At 41.1% G+C, this 22536-nt stretch overlaps 1 protein-coding gene across 8 annotated transcripts in view; it reads left to right on the forward strand.

Moving 5' to 3' along the window:
* ush2a (Usher syndrome 2A (autosomal recessive, mild)) overlaps window positions 1-22536 on the forward strand; it is a 188645-nt gene that overhangs the window by 38735 nt on the left and 127374 nt on the right. For all 8 annotated transcript variants that reach the window (XM_086025800.1, XM_086025798.1, XM_086025799.1 and 5 more), the window contains 15 exons: window positions 3703-3898; window positions 4287-4417; window positions 4575-4782; window positions 8899-9182; window positions 9568-9793; window positions 9885-10022; window positions 10099-10279; window positions 11089-11252; window positions 11381-11539; window positions 11634-11862; window positions 11986-12109; window positions 12212-12359; window positions 14763-15044; window positions 16621-16796; window positions 16881-17028. In XM_086025800.1, coding sequence (XP_085881926.1) covers window positions 3703-3898; window positions 4287-4417; window positions 4575-4782; window positions 8899-9182; window positions 9568-9793; window positions 9885-10022; window positions 10099-10279; window positions 11089-11252; window positions 11381-11539; window positions 11634-11862; window positions 11986-12109; window positions 12212-12359; window positions 14763-15044; window positions 16621-16796; window positions 16881-17028 — 2794 coding nt within the window. The remainder of the gene's footprint in view (window positions 1-3702; window positions 3899-4286; window positions 4418-4574; window positions 4783-8898; window positions 9183-9567; window positions 9794-9884; window positions 10023-10098; window positions 10280-11088; window positions 11253-11380; window positions 11540-11633; window positions 11863-11985; window positions 12110-12211; window positions 12360-14762; window positions 15045-16620; window positions 16797-16880; window positions 17029-22536) is intronic.

A 22536-nucleotide genomic window follows, 5' to 3' on the forward strand; every position in this document is an offset into this window, starting at 1 on the left:
TCTTTGTCACATACACTGTTTGCAGAAAAATGGAGCGCCATCAAAATCTTTTGATATAAAGAAGAGAATGAACATGTGCGCTCTTAACTCCCAAACGCCAATCCCTCGACTAATTAGCAGGCTGCGAGAGAGGGAGGGTAATGCAACATTGAATAAAAAGAACAGGGGAAAAAAATCCTCCCCCTTTTCATTTGCTATGGTAATATTTCCAACTCACATACTCCATGTAGCTATGAGAACAAGTTGTTGGGGGACGCCAGAGATGAGGGGGGAGTCTGCAATAAGGAGGGAGGTGGGAACATGAGCAAAAAGACTTGGGGAAGAAGGGTGGGAAGATGGGGGTACTCAGGTTGAGGAGACGAATGGGGCATGATAAGGGATGGATGTATACGGGAGAGACTTGTAAACTGGCTACATCTTGCTCTTGAGCTCCTTCCCAGTGGATGACACCAAGAAAGGAAAGCTACAACAAGAGCTGTCTAGTCAAAGTGTAGAGAGGAAAGTACTTGGATTCACTTTGATGCAGTTTTAGGACATTGAGATGCACCAAGATGGGCAAGTTGAATAGATTTGGGCATGAATAAAACAGTGGCAGATAGCGTTGTGCCGATTGCACAAATAGGAGCATGCAAACAGATGTGCAGGACTTCCTAGCATGCATCGTCCCTGAAGTGTCTGCATACAGAGGCGGAGCTACGTGATGATACATGAACGGGGTGGCTGTTCACTCGCTTGGCCACTTCCACAACTAAAGGAAGATTTTGATACCTCTGAATTTTCACATGGATGCAATATTCTTAGATCCCTTGATACTCTGCCACAATACTGAGACAGATTGCAACTGATCTCTTTGCAAACTCTAAAAGAATATCTTTTGTAAAAAAAAAAAAAGTGTTTCTTACAATGTTTCAAAATCATTACATCAACACCATTGCAAACAACCTACATGGCTAAGAAGTCATTATTTGTCATGCCACAGGCATGGTTTCATGAAACAAAATGCATCATATAACAATCTTGCCCAACACACTCATATTACAAGCAGGAAGCAACTGAAGTATGAAGCAACTTTTCGAATTTAGAATTTTAGAACTTTTAAGATATGATTTGAATGAATAAGCCATCAATTGCAGTTTTCAAAATGGCGTTGGCCGTCTGTGACAGTTGATCACTGATTCGCTGTCAGCTAGCGAATCAGTGCATAGAGATTGTAGTAAACTATGAGATACGGTAGTACACAAAGGCAAATCAGCAACAAACGTTTTTGCCACGATAATCAGAGATCTAGACAGCCGCTGTGAGAATTGTGATTGGAATAAGCGTGTGTGTGTAAGCAGAACTTCCAGCCGTACACACGACAGCTTTCTATCTGCTGCCGCAGAGCAACCCTCGAGTTTGTGTTTTATTTTGGGGCTTTTACAGCCTACGGGTGCTCATAATTGTTTGGCAAGCTTTTATACATCCATGCTTGGGACTGGCCTGCAGTCGGCACTGGCTTGTGACCAACGTATGGCTGCATTGTCCAAAATGTCTTCAGAGGAAGAATTGATATTCCAGGGGAACTAAGTGTTCCAGCCAATCCCTGATTGAGTAGTAATCTAATAAAAAGTTGTCTTAAAGCTGAAGTCAACCCAAAAATGTTCTTTACAAGAATATGTTATCTGCAGGCGCACTAGTGAAAACACGGCATTCGGATTAATATTGCGTTTGTGGAATCTGAGGTTAAATGTACCCATTTTTAGCCATCTCGGGGCGGCCATTTTGCCCCTTCCTGTCGGCTGAAAATGACATCACAGCTGCTCAGGACAACGACCAATCATGGCTGAGCTTCAGAAAACCGTCATGATTGTACATTACCTGACCCCTGAGCAACTGTGACAAAATGGCCGCCCCCTGAGATGGCTAAAAACTTAACTCATATTCCACAAACGCAATATTGAGCGGAATGCCATGTTTCAACTAGTGAAGGCACATAGAGCATATTGTAAAGACATTTTTGGGACTTCCCCTTTAAGACCTTTGTTTGTATTTTTTTGTCTTTCTTATGACCAATATATTCTCCCACAGTCCCTTTTAAGAAGCAAAGCACAAAGGTATATCTTCACCAGATTTCAGTCCCCCAGTAGTTTCCGCCTCACCATTATACATAACGGGGGCCCACCCTACCCCCATTTCCCTCTTCTGTCCTCCCACAGTTCACCTCCTCTTTATGTCATACCTAATAGGCCCAACGCAGGTCTGCATGTGTCACATAAGGGAGGAACTCCTGTGTTTTTTAATACATTTTTAATCCCCCCATTTGATGCCCCCCTTGTCCACCATAATTTGTACTGACTGCTGAACAAAATCAAAGGCCTTCTACTTGCTGTTTCTCGCCTCTGCTGCTGCACTCTGCTACAGAAAAATGCGTTTTATTTTATACCATGTGCACCACGCACACACCTTGCCATGTTTATTTTGACATGAAAGTGTGTGCCTGTATGAGAACGCTGGCTGTTGCAAGTCATTCCTCATTAGCGTTGTGATTTCCCTGCGCTGTGAATAAGTTGATTTGTGTGTAAATGCACAACCTTCCTATTATGAAGTATACAATATCTCATGGTTATCTGTTCAGTTGTGTATTCTTCCGTCGCTCTTTGTATTGTGATTAAAAAGGACCGCTGATTTTTGTCTTCATTTTGCTCCTGTCTCATTGTGTCTCATTTTTCCTTTGTTCTTTAAAACCAACTACAGTATATGTCACGGGACTGTTTTTGTGCACTGTGAGAAAAGGCCTTTGTCATTAACACAATGTTTTATTTCATGCTGCCTGTGCGTGGCCAATGCTTTGACAAAATCATTCTTAGAATGTGGGGAGATTTATTCAAAAACTTTCAGAAAGCTGTAAAATGACAGCACTTGTAGCTATTAACTAATTGTTGTCACAATTGTTTGACTGTAGCTCAATATGCTTTATAAATTAACTTGCTTTGTCCAGCTACTTTGGAGCCCATGAAATTGATAGTTCTCTGCAAATGGATTCAAATGATTATTCCTTAAAGCGGAAGTCAACCCAAATCACGGCTCAGATTCAGAAAACAGGTCAGCCGTGATTGGTTGTTGTGAGCAGTTGTGATGTCATTTTCAGTCGACAGAAGACAAAATGGCCACCACCAGAGATGGCTAAAAACGAGTCCATTTTGCTGCTTAACTTATATTCCACAAACGCAAAATTAATCCGCAGTGTTTCAACTAATGGGCCTGCTGGGAAAATATTCTAAAAAATATTATGTTTTCATGTTTTTGGAATGTGGGAGGAAACCGGAGTACCCGGAGAAAACCCACGCAGGCACGGGGAGAACATGCAAACTCCACACAGGGAGGCCGGGGCCAGGATCGAACCCACGACCTCTGAACTGTGAGGCGGACGTGCTAACCAGTCGATCACCGTGCCGCCCTCTACACGTTTAGGAAATTTTAATTCACATCCATTTTAGTGGTGTTTGAAATTGAAAAAACAAATTCCTAATCTTTTGGCAATGGTTTTATATAATAAATACATAAATACAGTTGGAATCATTGGGGGAATTTGTGGTGGATTATTTTCAAGTCTTTTCAAGTGAAAACCGGAGCAGCAACAGAGGCCATTATACAGAAAATTCTGACATTTTGTCTATTTTGATTGTTAAATGCATGCAATTCTCAATTATTTATTCTGTCCAGTGCCAGCGCTGCACATCCCTCTACAATGACAAACCCTTCCGGCCAGGTGATCAACTCCAGCCAATGAACTGTCGGCCTTGCCAGTGCCATGGCCACGCCCACTCCTGTCACTACGATGCCTGGGCTGACGACCAACCTACAGAACAATATCTGGGAGGAGGAGGAGTCTGTGACAACTGCATGCACAATACACTGGGTACTAGATTAGCCTCATCCACCAGAATTGGTGTAATTCATTTCTTAAAAATATAATGTACTAATGTAGAAGTGAAAAGGTAAATTTAGATTACTGGTCTTAGCTTTCATGTGATTGACACATTTTTAGTGGTTGGACTTTTTTATTTATTGTACAGAGTATTGGAAGTGCCTAGGGCCTTTCCTCCACCAGCTTCTTTATTGGGCTTTTTGTACCTGTCAGTCTATTTTTTTCTGCAAAGTCACTTTTATCACTACTGAGACAAATGAAGTTGAAACGCAAGTGGTTTATAGACTTAGTGGCTCTCTTGATCCCTAAATGGTTTCTAGCTAGACGCTTGATTTCTGGCTTTGTGCTTTTACAATTTTTTTGTCTCCGTCTTGATTAGGAAGGAACTGTGAGCTCTGCATGAGTGGCTTTTTCAGGCTGGAGCAGTCAGATCCCACTTCAGTTCATGTGTGCCAGCCCTGTGAATGTCACACTGCTGGAACTGTCAATGGCAGCACTGAGTGTTTCCAGGTAACACATTTATTTGGCAAGTGACACTTTCACTTGCCGTGACTGAAAATATAATTTGGAAATAGGGGTTGGAGTTGAATCAATATGTACATTTGCTTTTTGGGCCATTCTGCCTTTACTTCCCATCACCAACATCCCCTGCATTTCACACCTCCAGGTTGGAGGCCAGTGTCAGTGTAAGGCTGCTGTAGAGGGGCGGCGTTGCGCCGACTGCTCACCTGGCTGGTACGGTCTTCAAGCTTCCAATCCAGAGGGCTGCACTCGCTGTAACTGCAGTGACACGGGGAGCGTCATCTCCTCCACAGGAAGTGCTGCCAGCTGCAACCAGCATACAGGACAGTGTCCGTGCAAATCCCATGTGACAGGTAAATTCGCTCATCAGCCATTACATATGGTACACCTGGGTAGTTTAATGAGAAAAGATATAATAGAGGCCAACAAACATGCAGAGGGCCATTCTGTTTCACATTTTTGTCAATTGTTTGCTTTCACTAGAATGATATATTGAGTAGCCAGAACATTAATGTGTGTAACTGTTTTCCTATGTTGCAATAAGTTCCATTTCCTGTTCTGTGGTCAGGTTTTGTCTATGCCATCCCTGGTACAATTGTGTGATAGTGTCACAGAAAACAAACATAGTTTAATTCTGTGATTACCGGCTAGGAAGTCATGGTACTTGAGTGTGTCATGAGAGATCATCGGGGAGACGCAATACATTATTTTAAAATTATTCATTTAATTTGTTAAAGTGGAAGTCAACCCAAACATATTTCTTCCAGAATATGTTCTATTCAGGGCAGGCCCACTAGTTGAAACAGGGCACTCTGATTAATATTGCGTTTGTGGAATATGAGTTAAGCAGCACTTTTAGCCACCTCAGGGGGCGGCCATTTTGTTACTTCTGTCAACATATTCTTGAAAAAAATATGTTTGGGTTGCCTTCCCTCTTTAAGAATGTATCCATATAGATAGGGGCAGAACAATTAAATACTCTTCAATCAGATGGCGGATGTTACAGTGAAGCTGTCTGTTGGTGGTGTGCTGTGAGAACTTCCCAACATGAAATGGGTACCTTGGCTAGACGAAGGTTACGAAGGACTGCTTTCATGAATTCCAAAGTTTTTCACTGAGCTATATTCTCACCAGAATTGCTCTTATTTATGACTGCAATTCAACCCCTGACGTTTTGTTGAACTTTTATGGCATATTTTCCTAGAATTCTTTGGTCAAAAGCAACACAGTCATCGAGTGGTAAGCATGTCTGCCTCACAGGTCTGAGGTTTGGGGTTAAAATCTCAGCTCAAATCTCCTGTGGCAGCGATAGCTTTTTTTGTGTATACGTGCCCTGTGATTGACTGGCGACCAGTCCAGAACAATCCCCGCCTCTCGCCCCAAAGTTATCTGGGATAGGCTCCAGGCAATCCATGACCCTAATGAGAATAATAGCTGGTGAAAATGGATGCATGGACTTTGGTCAAATTTCAAATTGCCCAACACTAAGCACTGAAATGTCAATTAATACATCAACTGCTCCGTCATTGCCCCGCATGCGTAAGCAGGCAATAGTAGATCAACTGTGTGTGCCCTCAAAATAGGCATGTGTGTACACCCTTTCATAAACACACACATCCATAGCCCAAAGTGTTATGCCAGCCAAAATAAACAGGCTTTTCCGCTGGCGGTGCTTGCAGCCGTTGTGCGTCTCTTTGTGATAAATGGTTTCACTCTCTCCCCTGTGTGTCTTTGAAGAGCGCGTTCGTATGAAATGCAAAACCGGCCAGCGCTCCTCAACTCATCGCATCGTGGTTATTGCTAAGCCTCGCTATCAAGGGCCCCTCGCTTGTGTCTGTGTGTGAGTGCGCGTGTGCAGTGTTTGTTCAACGTTGTTAATGTGTGTATTAATGTCTGTTATAGTATATGTGAAAGGGGGAGCAAGTGGAATTTAGTTTTTGCCGAACTGTATCAATTTTCTGCAAGTTTTATTTTGCGTCCATGTGTGGCTGTGAATGCATTCCATCAAGGACTAAGCTGCTATTTAATTCTCTAATTCAATGCCAAGTTGATTAAAACAAACTGCTGCAGCCCCTTGTATTCAGCCCCCCTCCCCCCCTCCCTCTTACAAGACCTCGCCTTCCCTTTCTTCTGTCCTTGTTTGTTTGCTCGCTCCCACAGGTATTTTTCAGAAATGAGATTTGATTATGGCAATTTATTAGCGCCAAGCTGATACTTTGAGCAGAGCGATGGCAGGCACGCTTCAGAGGGACGCCACTGGAATGTGTACAAGCGGGCACGCATTCAGACGCACACACTCTTAGCATGGTGCCAGGGTGCAGTGTGTACATAATAGTGTTTGAAATGGTGATGCATGAGCCTGTTAACCAGCTGGCTACTGATAAAAGGGCTGGGTCATATCCTCAAAATACACACATCCATACGAAATGGGTAGTACAGCGCAGTGGTTAGCCTGTCTGCCTCACAGTCGAATGCTCACAGTTCGAATCTCGGCTCAAGGCCTTCCTATGTGAAGTTTGCATGTTCTCCGTGTGTGTTACCCTCTTTTTTCTCGTATTCAGACTTTTTCTTTCTACAACATGCAAGTTAAGTCAATTAAAGACTCCAAATTGTCCTTGGGCATGACTGTGAGACTGAATGGTTGTCTGGCAATATGTCTCCTGCAATTGACTGGCAACCGGTCTATAGAGTGCACTCCACCTCTCACCCTAATGCCAGCGGAGATCATCTCCAGCTCACCCCCAATACTAATAAGAGCACGATATAAAAATGTATGGATCTTTTTTAATACTGCAAATGTTTTGCTTCGGTTCCTTATCTTTTTAAACGTAAATCATTTGCTCATGTTCCAACTAAAGTGTCCTCTTACTTTTCTCTGTGTGCTGGCCTCTGTTGCTGCTCCGGTCTTCCCTTGAAAAAGACTTGAAAATAATGCCAAAATAGGATCTGTGGATACAACTTAATGGTTTTGTGATAGAAGATTGTAGTCCTAAATTCTGTAATTATGTTGTCAATTTATTGTGGAGGTTCGGTACCATGCAGTATATCATGATGCAATTCTTTACATTACCACCACACACATCCTCATAGTCACAATTTTTAGTGTCTGTACTAGTATGAAATATGATCTATGGCGAGAAATACTCATATATCTATAAAGCCATTAAAGTGGGAGCACTGGGGGTAATGCCAAGTGTCTGCCACATACTTTGCAGAACAGGACACACACACACACACACGCGCACACACATACACACGCAAAACACATGTGTGCGTCCCAGTGCAATTGCACTAATATAAACTGCGCACACACACACACACATTCATAGCCATCACATATGAACACAGGCTCCTTCCTAAACGGCTGTGGGAACTGTGTTGCCCCCAGGCATCCATTTAGGGACAGATTGCCTGTCATGGAATACGTATGGCATATTCAAATAAGCACTGCTCACTCATACCACATATCACACTTTAACTAGCACAGTTGTATTGCTGCGCTAAAACCTCTTGCAGTATGATCCGGTCCTTTGTTATTATTAAGTGATCATTTCCACAATCTAACAAAAATGTTGAGACGTTAAATTGATGAAAGCTGTTGACACTTTTGTACACTGGCTGCGCACTCTAGTTTGAGACACATTTTCTATATGCTGTTGTGTTTGGACTATCACGACAGATAAGGAAATGACCTAATAAAGTATTTAACTTACATTAAATACAATTGTTCCAGTACTGTGTACTGTATATTGTCTGATGGAACACATGCAATTGTATTTTGAAAACAACCAAAATAAATGTTAGTGAAAGATAACATGATGAGTCATGCTTTTGATCATTTGGTTGAGTTAGGTGAGTCAATTACCGGTATGTATTGGCGATTCAATATCAGTTGTTTTATACCAATAATTTGGTCTAATTATTTTGAATACAATATTTCCTTATCAGGCCTAATTTTATCCTTCCTTAATCATTTAGAGAAGACTTGTTTTGTATACCTAGTTGGCAAAGGCGTTGTCACATAAATACGTCAGATTGCCTCTTGAGATGCCAAAAGGACTTCACCTCTTATTGTTTCACCACAAAAACGGTAGTAGATCGTAACTGAGTGTATTTTTAGGTACCTCCATCCATCTCTGTATCCCTCCATCACCTTGCCTTTTTCCCCTCCGTTCTTTGTAGTTGCTTAATTTATTTATTTTCCTGCTCAGTGAAATTAAGTGTTTGGCCTTAGGTAAGTGATCCATCATATGTAGAGGGCCCAGCCCTAATGATGGCAGTTTTATACACTCAACCACCATTTCTCTTGCCCTCACACGTTCCCTCCTATACGCGTGCACAAGTGATTCAAATCAGTGAGCGACCGATCGCCTTTAGTTTTTCTTCAGAATGGCACGCGGACGATTTAAAATGTCTATTTGATAGTGCTGCTGTCATCATGCCGCTCCTTTCTTCTGCTCTCCTCGCAGGTCTGTCTTGTGATAGTTGTGAATTTGGTTATTGGAACCTGTCCCACACAGACGGCTGCGTTCCGTGTAATTGTGACCCCTCGGGATCCGTCAGCCCGTTCTGTGAGCCTGAGGGGGGCCAGTGTGAGTGTATGCCTGGTGTGGGAGGCCAGCGCTGTGATTCATGTGGCCGCGGTTTAACTGGTTTGAGGCTCGAGGGAATCTGCACCCCCTGCAATTGCTCAAAAGAAGGAACAGTACCTGGGACAGACTGTGATTCTCACACGGGCCAATGTGTGTGCAAGGCAAGTTAGCATGTTTTCGTTGTTCGTTGTTAATTATGTCACACTGTGTTGCCAAAATCACCATGTTGAACAATCAAAAAGTCACAGCTGGGCACTAGTTTATCTAAATGAGGTTATTGTTAAAAAAATAAAATAAAAAAATTGACTTTAGAACAAAGAAAGTACTTTTTTTCTTTGCATCATTCCCACAGCCACATGTCCAAGCTCTCGACCGGTATCTGATCAACCACAACATGACAAATAGCCTGAAACAGCTTCATAGTCAGCAGGATAGGAGATAAGATTATAAACAGGCTTATCATTGTGTTATGGATGCCACACATGTTGACGTGTTGCTACCGCGTTAGCATAAGATTCCATCTTTTTCTTGTTCCTCCCCTTTTAGGAACATGTGGAAGGCCAGCTTTGTGACTCTTGTCGTCATGGTTACCATACCTTAGAGCGCCGAAACTCCCTGGGCTGTCTGCCGTGCGCATGTGACATTAACGGCGCCACGCCAGAGGGAGTGTGTGATATGCAGACTGGACAGTGCCCGTGCAGAGAGGGAGTGGAGGGGATGCAGTGCACCAACTGTGCCCCCAACTACTTTAACACAAGTTCCGATATCCAGAGTAAGAAAAGCCGGCTTAGATTGTATGCTTTGCAAGGGAAAGAAAAATGATTTACTATATTACTGACTATTGTTTGACTGTGACCTATTAGATGGGTCATTCCAGGGCTGCGCGCCATGTCCATGTGACCCAAGAGGAACAGTGGCTGGCTCAGTGTGTGACAGCACTACAGGACAGTGTGTTTGCACGCCAACACGCTATGGAAAAGACTGCAGCGCATGCAGAGCAGGTGAGCGTGTTTGGGAGCTAAATGTATTAATCAGTCTTTTATTTCAAGCATGTTATTTTTTGTCATCTCTCTTCAGGTTTTTACCTTTCTCCAGATCAAAATATGTGTATGGAGTGCGACTGCCATCCCATGGGGGCAGTACAACGCAAGTGTGAAAGCCAAACTGGCCAGTGTATGTGTGCCCATCCCTCAGTGGGAGGGCGGCGCTGTGATCAATGTCAGGACGCTTTCTTCGGATTCAACCCTGGCCTGGGAAGGTATCTTTGATACACTTAAAACACACACATTCTCTACTTGTGGTTTAGAGACTGTGGCTTTTCACAGAGTATGCAAGGTAATAGCGTGTCCATGTATATACATTTAGGGTAATGCAGTGTGACAGTCTCTGATGGTGAGCCGTCCATAAGTGAGTGTAAACAAAACACTGTCAACAAGCAGATTATTGTGTGTGTGTGTGTATGAGTGTGAAAGTGTGAAATGGTTATCCTGATGATCACCCACTGCCCTGCCCCAGTGAGGGTAACACCACACTGGTGACCTAGACAGATACTGTATACTGTTAGTCACACATGCACACGCACTGACAAAGAGTTCAGTTTTTGTGAAGCAACTTTCATAGATATTGATGGTGTTCACAGGAACACCTTTCACTCACACAGTCAATCGTGATGTAGCTGGCCTGTCAAAATGGACACTGGATTCTATACAGTGATACAGCAAACTGTATATGGTGTGATGTTTGTGTTTTTTTTATGTCCAATGTTTAAGAGTTGAAATGATACAATGTAGTGCCACGACAGCCACCACATTTGTTTGTTTTTACCTTCATCTTATTTAAAATTGCATTATCAAACTACAGCTCTTTAGACACACTTTCTGTATCATAAGGTCCGCTTGTTCAAAACTTTTTATGACCATAAACATTGTGATGTAATGGGTGTCACAATCACACACTATTTGTGTATGTTCACCTATAATGCTATACAATTCCTCTACTTTGTTGGTAAGGAAACACGCTTTGATCTTGTTGACCACCTTTGAATTACACCCCCCACTGCTTGTCCAGATGCCAACCATGTGCATGTGACCCGGTGGGCAGTGTCAATGGCTCCTGTGATTCAGATTCAGGAGCGTGTGAGTGTAAGCTGCTGGTTACTGGGGACAAATGTGATGCATGTCAACTTGGAGCAAGCCTTTTACGTGCAGAGAACATCTATGGCTGCAGTAAAGGTCTGGTTTCCAAGACATACACGCACACATACCGATTTCAGATTTATTTATCTATTTATTTTGCCACAGTCATTGGTTGTTATCTTGTCTATTAAATTTGAGCCCATGCTCTCTTGGTGTCCTTGCAGCCCCATCTCAGCAACCTGCCCCTGTAGCTTTTGCTCTCGGCTTTTCTTCCATCAATCTGACTTGGCATCAGCCTGACTCCCCAAACTCAAACATACTCAACTACACTCTCATGAGGGACTGGCAGCCAGTGCACAGCATACAGCGTCGCTATCCTTTCAGTAAGTGTGCACACTGGATTATCTGTATACCCTTCTCAATTTCCAGTCATTTGTAAAGTCCTCCAACATCCTTTCACCTGTCATCTTTCTTAAGGCGCTGAATCGTTCGCAGATGTCAGCTTGTCTCCTTACACCAACTATTCCTACTGGCTAATTACGGCTAACGTAGTCGGTGAGACGGTTAGTGGAACCTCTTACTACCGAACTTTAGGCGCACCGCCTGCATTTGACCAGCTCCATTTAAACCTTGTGGGACGACCTGGCCCGACCAGTGCCAGCTTTAGCTGGAGCGCTCCACTGAATAACACAGGCCCGGTGGAGAGGTAAGGAAGTTTCAGGGGCTGAAGGTATTGCATTTGTCCCAATATTTTTGTCCATATTTTCATGCCTTCAAGAAAGTGGAGTGAAATTAGAAGATTTTTTTTTGTTTTTTTTGTCTCCCACAGGTTTGTGTTGTCCTCCACAGAATCTTCCAGCAGAGCAGAGCCTGCCATCCACTACACAGGTTTATCGACTGAGGCAGTGGCCACTGGCCTAAAAACCTTCACCCAGTACACTGTCACTCTGGAGGTGGGTCAGAAAATAGCTACTTAAAAAAATGCCTTTTATGGGTTTATCAAGGTTTTTTGCTCAAAATGAGATACTGTACTGTATTTCCTCTCCTCTTGAAAGGCATGTTCGTCTGGAGGCTGCACTTCCACTTCACCTTTGTCACTACTGACAGCCGCTGCCCCCCCAAAAAAACAATCCCCTCCCAAGGTCACTGCCACTGGACCTCACACCCTGTTCGCTTCATGGGAGCCACCCGCTCAGCCAAACGGTGCGTCATCTTGAACAAACTACACAACTGTAAAGTTTCACGACTGCCTCATGTACTGTTGTGATGCTATAGCGGTGACACAATCTCTCCATAAACGGACAGAACCCGCTAGGGATGGGCATGATAAAGCTTGTGGAACTTTCTTCATCTACTTTTCTAATTCACATCAACAAGGTTATGTTGTGTAGTCTTGAGGCAAAGAAGGCATAATGAATTTCACCACTTGGCAGCAATCCGAAGTAGGTTGCATTTAATTCATGCCGTAACATTTTGATTCCTATATCGCTACCATACAAATCCAAGCAGAAATAAAAAAAAAAGGAAGTGAATGAAACTTTGTGCAGGAATAATTTGAACTAATAAAAAATTAAGACAGTTGTAAAGAGAGAGCTTTTCGCAAATCAAGATAAGAGCTAAATTTGAAAAGGACTCATCATGCCATTCCATTTATTCTTAATAGACTCTACCATTAACTTGGGTTTAACAATTACCATTAATTAATTGTTTTAAGTGGATACAATTAATATTGGTGAAATTAGCAGATCCGCTTTGTACCAGTTTTCTGTCACTGCTGTATGTTGCTTTCACTTTCTGACATGCTCATTATTCTCATCTAGGGTGTGTTTGTCACTCAAGTATTACAAGCGTCGCTCCCACCCAGTCCGTTTAACAGGAAGGCACAGAAGTGCAAGTGCCTTTGCTAAATCCAGAGGGCTTTGTGGTGGCTCTAAGGCTCACTGTCGTACAAAGTCGGGGTTTTTCACACCATACGTGTCTGTGTGTTCTCGGTCTTTCTCTGTTAATCTTTATCATATATCACACCTAGTAGCATGTGCACTCCTAGCTCTCCTCACCTTCGTTTTGGCTGTCACCAGTGCACTTTATTAAGACTTAACCCTAACCATTTTCATGGTGTTCTTCTTGACTGGAGTCAAACGTCAAAGACTAGTCAGGTTGGGAGGGGACATCGAAGGGGCACTTCATAAATCTCCGTTCAGTTTATTTGTACACTATATATCTAGGCCTTATTTTGTTCCACTGTCTTTCATTGCATTATCACATTTGTATGCTGTCCTAATTCTAAACTGCCATTTTCCTACTGGAACAACCCTTTTAGAGTAGGTGCGATAGGAAAAGTGGATGCTTGCCTTTTGAGAGCAAAGCTGGACTCGTCAGTACAGGCTCTCACGGTGCCAAATAACGACCCTCTAATATGGCCTTTGACCATCCTTTGACATCACCAGCATTTGTTAAATAAAGGAAAAAAAGGCCTAATTTCAATTTGCTGCCACCAGTCGAAAAAGGTAATTGGCACTCTTAATGATCCTATTCATTTCAGGATGACATTACCGTATTTTCCGGACTATACGTCACTCCGGAGTACAAGTCGCACCAGCCATAAAATGCATAATACAAAAGAAAAAAACATATAAGTCGCACTGGAGTATAAGTCCAAGACCATGCGCTGCCATGCACAGCGCCTTTTGAAAGAACAGTACACTATTTTGTATAGATGGATTGACAGACAATCGAATTGTCTTTTTATCATACTATTTTAATTACTCATTTAACACAATATTAGATTTTAACCGTTTAAATTATCCATGCATGTTAATAGCTTTTAGGATTTATCTTTATGTGGGTTAAAATAACATGTGAAATGATATACAGCTAATAATGTGTTAATAATTTCACACAAAAGTTGCTCCGCAGTATAAGTCGCACTCCCGGCCAAGCGATGAAAAAAATCGACTTATAGTCCGGAAAATATGGTATGTATTAAATCGGTGCTGGTGGGTAAAAGTAGGCCCATTCACAAAGTGCAATCTCAATACAGTACACAGTATTTAGGAAGAATTGTTGTAGTAATGAGTGCTATTGCGCTGAAATTGATAATCTAGTAGTTTAGTCACGTGTCAGTGAGTTCTGTGGGTGTAAAAGGTACCAGCACAGCCATGGCGAAAGGCGGAAAAAAATGATTCTGTCAGGGATGGTTAAGTATTCAGCAATAAAGTGTCTAGACAGGTTCAGGGTGCGGGACAGTTATCCACAGGCTGCTTTTGAAGAGAAATAAAGTTCACGTTCATGCAACGTTACTCCCAACATGCTCCCCACCTACCTCACATCTGGCCAGCACTGTTATAAGCTTGTTACAGGTTCAAGCCAGAACCCGATGATGCAAAACATTTTTATACTGCATACTACGACATTGAATCAATCAGTAATAATGACAGCATTTTTTCATTGTGCGGGTGTCCCTAATGATATGCATATGCTTATTTGTGTTTCTCAATTCTCACAGCAAAGAGTGGCAACGTGTCCGTCAATGTCGTTACATCTCCCGTGTTTACGATGGATCGCTTTTAATCTACTGCACATAACTTTTTAACTGCTCCTCTACAGGAGTTATCACAAGGTATGAGCTGTTTTTACGAGGGCCAGTGGAGCCGCACATCCTGTCAACTCCGACTGGTGAAAAGAGAGTATTTGTCAGCACTGGATGGCTGGATCCAAGCACCCCGTTTCAAGCACAGCTCATCAACAGGAGCACAGCTTTGCCCCCCGAGAGCAGCGCCACTGTGGCCGGTCTGCATTCCTTCTCCACCTATCAGATGAGAGTCGTTAGCGTCAATATGGCAGGAAATGTCACATCAGGGTGGACCACCGCACGTACAACGGAGGGAGGTTTGTACGCAATTCCTGGCCCTCTACATTTCGTTCACACGTTTCAAAAATGTTTTTTCCTCTCCACAATATTTACACTTACTGAAGTAAAAAGATGAGATGAGGTCGACGTGTAATAGTCATATATTTAATTTGCAGGTCAAATAACGTGAGTGTTAAAACATTTTTATATTTACAGGGAATACCCAACTACATTGGACTCATTTAAAGGGGAAGTCAAGCCAAACATATTTTTTTCAAGAATATGTTCTATGCAGTCTCAGTAGTTGAAACATGACATTCTGATTGATATTACGTTTGTTAATATGAATTAATCCACCCCATTTTAGCCGTCATTTTCAGTCGACAGAGGTGACAAAACGGCCACCTGTTTTAAAAATCATTTTAAGTTTCAAGCACAGATGGAATGGAATTATGACAGTAAAGTTGTAATTGTACAAGAAGAAACTTGTAGTTTTAAGGGGAATAAAATACTGATGAAGTCCATTTGAAAAAAAATCTAAATTCTACCAGATGAAATTTATAATAAGCAATGGCGTAGGTAGGATTTTTTTCCTTGGGGGCGCCAAGGATATCTCAGGGGGTCCGCAACCCCCCCCCCCCAAAAAAAAATGTACAAACCCCAAGAATTCTTCAGAAAATGCAGATAATCATTCATTATATGTTCCCTACGGGGGATGGGGGAAATGTGTAAAATAATTACTGGAAAAAATCTGAAAATGCCCAAAAGTCAATTATCTGGCCAGGCACGTGGGGGGACCAAACATTTCAAGGGGGGGGCAGTGCCCTTGCATCCCCCCTCTATCTCTGCCAGTGATAATAAGAGCATGCCCAGAGGACAGTTGCGGATGTTGTGAAGGTACATTGTTTTATACGATACATTTCACAAAGTCATCATCAATATGAACAGTTTTAAATGACCTTGTCATTGACTGTTTTTTTATGCTATTATACTTTTTTTCTTGTTTTTTTTTTTTCTTTGTACATTAAGTATAAAAATGTGTTACAGGAATAAAGTTTCAGTGTAGCTCTTAATTTAACATTCTGTAGTTATGTGTGTCGGCTGTGGCAGCATTTTCTACTTCAGTACATTTGTAATGAAATGGAACGTGGTGTGTAAAAGCTCCCCGGTAAAAATGACTCGGCTTCAACAGATGCAATAAAATCTGATTTTTATTTAAAAATAACACAACAGACTGTTAGACATAATGTGAACGAGAACGAGGGAAATGAAAAACCTGTGTGTGTGGGGGTGAGGGCTGAATGTGTGTGCAATGTGCATGTGTGCTTTCTTAGGGGGGTACTCATTAAGGTATTTGAATTTCAAAGAGATGATATGGCTCATTAAGACTAAGCGTTTGCCCCCAACATCACTCTGGGCTACGTGTCTGGGTAATAAGCATATGATAACATCATTTAAATGTTGGGTGTGCATCAGTGAATGTGTGCATATGTGTATACATGCTATGCCATGTTCGAAAACCACATTCTGACTATGCACCAGGACTATCAGTGGTACAGATCAACAGAGTCTCAAGCCACTCACCAAGTGAGCTTATGTAACTATATCTTTTAGTCCCAGAGTTGATGGCTCCTCCAGATGTGACTGCACTGTCCTCCACCAGTCTTCAAGTCACATGGAGTACTTCTGAAGGTCATGGGGTCATTGCCAGAGGGCAGGTCGTAGAATATCATGTCAATTTGCTGACTGAACAGACCAACCATACCTATGCTCCTCCAGTTGTCAGTCAGGTTAGTGGCATACGTTCTCCTTGATATAAATGAGGGGAAGTTCTCTTCTGCTGCAGAAATGACATTGTCATGCCTTTTTCTCAGGTCCTGCAGCGCTTTGAACCCTCAGCGCAGCCCCTTTATATCGTAAAAGGGTTGAAGCCTTATCACGTGTACAACTTTACTGTGACACTCTGCACTAAGAAAGGCTGCATTACCAGTCTAGCGAGATCTGGTCAGACCCAACCAGCAGGTAACACCTAAACATGTTTTTTTTCCTTTTAAAAAGCCAATAGCACAGTATTGCTGCTCAGATGTCCTTTATCAAGACCATTTAATTTAGCTTAACAGTCAGTTCTGTCTTTGGCATCGCAGCAGTGAGTGCACAGAGGACACTCTGAAGATATTTGGCAGTCATAGCACTAGCGTAAGAACCTAAAAATAATTCACCCCTTTCTATAACGTAAAACAGAAATAGTTTGAATGGAAAATAATTTCTTACTCAAATACCTGTGATGACATTGAATGTTGTTATGCCCAGAGTTGACTGTGCAAAGATCCCTAGATGATAACAGAATTCCATCCCAGAGAAAAGAAGTTGGAAAAGCGCCCAATTGGTTGATTTTTTTTTTTTTTTTTTTTTTAAAGACACAATCATATTCATGACATTGACTTTAATGAAATATGTGATGTTCACCTAACACAAACTGAGCAATCGCAGTTGGTCATACTGGTAAGTAGAGGCAATACACACTCAGTCATACTTTGTAATATACACATTTAAAAAATAATTAATTACAGTCAGGTTCTTCTTCAACTTTTATTGCCATTTTTGCCAAGTAAATTTGTCACGTATGCCTTGAAAACAAAATGGGACACGGTAGCAGAGAAACATGAATCATTCTACATGCAAGTGTATGCGTGCATGTGTGTGTTAGTCTCATTTACTGTTGATCCTTCCGCATACGTACTTTTCCATCTGTTCACTCGTGGACACTACTCTTACTCCTCATTATACTTTTTTGTTGTGTTTATCGTTTTTGGGTGAGTAGACAATGGATGGTTGATGCGGACAAAAACAAGCTTTCATCTAGAAATAGTAGCTCAGGGATTTCAGCTTTTGAACGTAGTCTTAACAGCTACATCTGTCGACATAGCAATGTTTTCAGTCCGTTCAATTCTTAAAAAGTCCTTCCTGTGCTTATGATGATGAATGATCCCTCATATTGTAATCGGTGGACTTTTTAAATGTATTTTTAATGGCTACATCTGTTGACACAGCCACAATGTTTGTTTTAAGCGATTCCAAAGACTTCTCTTGACTGTAATACAGTACAATACAATATGGCTTATTGTACCCAGTTGACTTTTTGAATGTATTTTTAACAGCCACATCTGTTGCCTCCGTTTTGTTTCATCCAAAGCCAAAGATGTCCCTTGTTTCAACTCTAAGAAATGATAGCGACATATGCCGTTTGCCAGGTTTTTTTTTTTGTATCTAAAACAATTTGCATAGCATGTGTTACACTGTTTATCACTTTATTCTTGGTAGTTTAAAACTGCAATCTTAAAACGCCTCCAGAAATGTCAATATTTACATTATTTCAATACTGTTTAATGATTTGTCTATCTAAGTAATTACTATTTGTTTAACTATGAAAGTTACATACATCTTGTTAGTATTGTTTTAATTAGTTGGGAAAAGTTTACACTCCCATGTTCAAATCCCATGTTTTTGCAATATCTAAAAATGAGACCATGATAAATCATTGAAAACCTTTTTCCACTGTTAATGTGGCCCATAAGCTGTGCGTCGCAAATGGAAGAAAAGGGTGACTCACAAAATAACACTAACTCAGATAATGCGCAGTGTGCATAACCTGTTATAACCGAGGGATGTAGCTGCTTTCACAATTAACCAATCACAGTCAAACTCATTTTAAATGGGAGTCATTGCACACTTAAATTTAAAGTAGACTTGATATGATTTTTTGAGGCCGATCATGATCAGCGAGTTGAAAAAAAAAAAGATCACCGATCTGATCACAAGATGGCGCATATATTTATTCAAATGATTTGTTTATTTACTGCATATACTTATGTACTTTCTACGGAGTATCAACAAATGTATTTTTGCCTATATAATACTTGCCACGCCACAAGGAAGCGAAGGGTTTTGATTTGAATATGAAACGTTTTTCATGAACAAATGAGTAGAATTATTATTTTTTTATTATTATTACATTTTTCTTAGTAACATTGAAGCTGTTATCAAAACATGCAATGCATAAATTTGTAACTACTGTAAAAACTTTTGAAAGTCATTTGAATGGAGAACCAGGATTTATTTGCCCCTTCTGCATGCCTCTATCAAGTGAAGTGGGACGCTGCCATAAAGTAGTCACGTTAATGGTGGACAAAGGACTCTTAAACAGTTGCATAGATCTTTGTTTTACAGAGATTATTTGCATAACTCTAAAATGATGTAATTGTGGACAATGCACTGGTGTTTTCCATGACACTGTTTTGGATTCCAGCGTTTTGTCATTTCCAAACAATTTCTCATAGAGGAATAATGTGACATAAATTACTTTGTATTTTGACATTGAACCATAATTAGCTCTTTTGGCGCTGTTTTAAGTAATGACATTAATGCCGAGGTTTCAGTTCACTTCTGAAGTTTCATTTCTAGTTCTGTGGTTATCCCAATATTTCCTCTTTGCCATCACTGGTACGCTTCTGTGCTGCTATTACAAAAAACAGAAAAGGCAAACACACCTCAGAGTTGACCCCTTTATTCTTTTTTTTTTTTTTCCTGGACTTTAGTTGAACTCCAAACTTGTGATTTTCCACTCTACTTGCTTTATAACGAAATCCTCTTGTTTCAGATGCAAAGCTCTTGCATGTTTTGTCCAAAAAGTCTTTTAATCCTGTTAACATAATCAAATGTAACATAATGATGTGTACTAAAGGAAACTCTATGGATAAATTCCGCAAAACGCATTAAGTGGTACATTAAGCGGTACGGATAGTAAGGTGCACTTGAGTGTGTTACTGATGCACTAATAAATCTAGCATACATATGACCGGGCCATTAGAGGCTGCTACCATCTGTTGTAAGTGAGCAGGCAGCATCTGCAAAACCAGCAGCGCTACAAGGAAGCACATGACCAAACATTAGCGTGCACACTGAGACAGATGCAAACCGTCCATATGTGTTGAAGCATTTGCAATTGTTTCCATGTGTCTCCGGGAAGTTATCGATCACGACGTAAAGTGAGTGGCTAATCAGGGGCTGATGGTGATGTTTTATGTATTCTACATCCATAAAGACTTGTTCTACAAGACACACACTAACACACAGGGACTTGCACACTTACACACTCACACTGTAGCACCACTCAACAGAACAGGGACTTTATTGATTTACGCATAATTGGCCTTAGGCCCTTCTTGAGGGGAGAAATATGCATGGCAAGGGATGACCATGTCAATAAGTTGTGTGCGTGTGTGTGTGGTGTAACCGTGCGCTTAAGAGCCTGTTAAGATATGTCACTGGCTGCAAAAACAGAAAAGTCCAACATGCACTTTGGCTCCCGGGAGCTGCTCCATGATTTGCCTGCTTCATTACAATCTCGGCAGCTAAAATTAACCTTTCTGCCGGACTGTTGACCTTGTGTGTGTATGGATGTGTGTTTGAGGCGGCGCCAGTAAGGAAATTGAATGTGTCATTGAATAAAATACAAACTTTGGTAAATTGACAAAGCACAACACCTGAGGGCAGCGCACCATTCACTAACTCTGCACTAAAATTTAAGCTCTGATTGAAAAGCGATACTGGTGATAATTTATTCATATACAAGAGCACAATGGAGTGGAGTTGTACCTTCAGCCGTATATATTTTTATCATAAATTTCCACTATCACAACTTTCATTAAGAGACAGTTTTTACCATTATTTTCAACATTTTGTAATGCATGTAGATGGAAAAAAAATTGCTTCACACTATGCTTAGTCAGGCTACTTTTTTAAGTTTCCCGTCTATATAGGTTATTGCCTATAAAATTGATGTCCGTCATAGGCGGACCGGTCCGTCACATAGGCGGTATGCCCAGCTCAGCTGATTTCTGTTGTCCTTCATGAAAGCGGACTGGTTATCTTGGAGTTTAATCAAAATAAGACATTTGCAAACTTTTACTTTGATAACAGTGATCAACATTTTCCCTATTTTACGACACGTTACGGACCAAACCTATAACTGAATCAAAATCGCTTTATCGAACATATAATTGTGAGTTTGAGCTCTGACAAAAATAATCACTATTTGCAGTATGAGTAACCTGTAATTGACTTGCAGTTGAACCTGAAGCCCAGAAGTGTGGCACTTTGCATTAATTAGTTCCCAAAAAGTAGCAGGTTGGTGAGTACATCGCTCCCTTTTGTGTGATACTGCTTAATTATTTGGTCTTATTTAATCATTAACCAACACCAAACCAACAGCAATAATCGGTTTCCATGCAACATTTGCAGTGTGTTATGTAGATGTTTGTAGCAGCCAAGCTTAATTGTGTGGCTGGAAATTACTTCACTTTACTTGTAATCTTTCACATACAGTGTGCCGTAAATCAAACTGCACTTTCTAAACGTAATAACTTGTATGGAATACCTGCAACGATAAAGTTCGAAATAAGTCTTTGTGGGATCAATAAAGGCATTCTTATTCTTATTAAATTACAATACAGTAACATGGAAGAGGCCTTGTTTTAAAAGTGCTAGCAAAATGATGATGATAGGTAATGATGGTGCCAGAAAGGGGGGAGTTTTACTGTCAGATTTATACTGAGAATTTTAACAAATATGATACAAAGTGATTTTTTAAATGATTTTTGAAGTGATTTTTGATTTGCAAATTACCCCTTTACGTCTGATAAACCAGCAAGTGTCGTTACACCATTGATGTGCGTGCGTGTGTGTGTGTGTGTGTGTGTATATGTAGCAGACAATGTTCCTAATGTCACCATAGCTCAATTCCAATAGACTGGTAAGCTATTGATTGGCAGTAATTTATGGTTTGATGTGCCAAGATGAGAAGCTGTCCACTCCCCTTTTAAGAGCTCTATTAGAAGTCGCAGTGAAGATGGCCGCATGTGTGTCACGGAGAGCTAATTTACGCCCACCAAAAACCATTTAGACCATTAGAAGGAGACACACACTCCGAGAAACACAAGAATAGGGAGACACTTAGTGCACACACATCTGTACACTGTTCCGTCACTGGCTGTTTCTCCGCTCCATTCTTAAATATATCACCGCTCACCATGGCAGCCAGTCTTGGAGTGATTTATTTATAATATATATTGAAGCCGCGGCTTCAGTCGCACCCAGTGTGTTTCAAAGGGACATTTAATTTCAACTTCGAAAGTGAGGGAAGGAAATTAAATTGACCCTCCACTAAGTGAAATAGTGACATTCGCTAAGACCGTAAGTTGAGGAAAAACTGGGGGTCTGAAGGAATCAAGAACATTGTATAAGGATAAATAACAATCATGACACCTTATGTCAATTAAAATACTTGCATTTAGTAGTACTAGTAACTAGTAGTTTTGCCTTTTACGGAGCTAAACGAGGGAGTGAAAATATTTCCAACATGCCTTTTATACATGATGTGATTCCAGTCTAATGCCTCCTAACATGTTACATCATTGGCATTCATATTCTAATATTAAGTTTATTTTGATTTGTTCAATAATAATAAATGAT

Source organism: Filicampus tigris, chromosome 3 (genome assembly GCF_054856515.1).
Source record: "Filicampus tigris isolate MCC_2025a chromosome 3, RoL_Ftig_1.0, whole genome shotgun sequence".
Taxonomy (NCBI): domain Eukaryota; kingdom Metazoa; phylum Chordata; class Actinopteri; order Syngnathiformes; family Syngnathidae; genus Filicampus; species Filicampus tigris.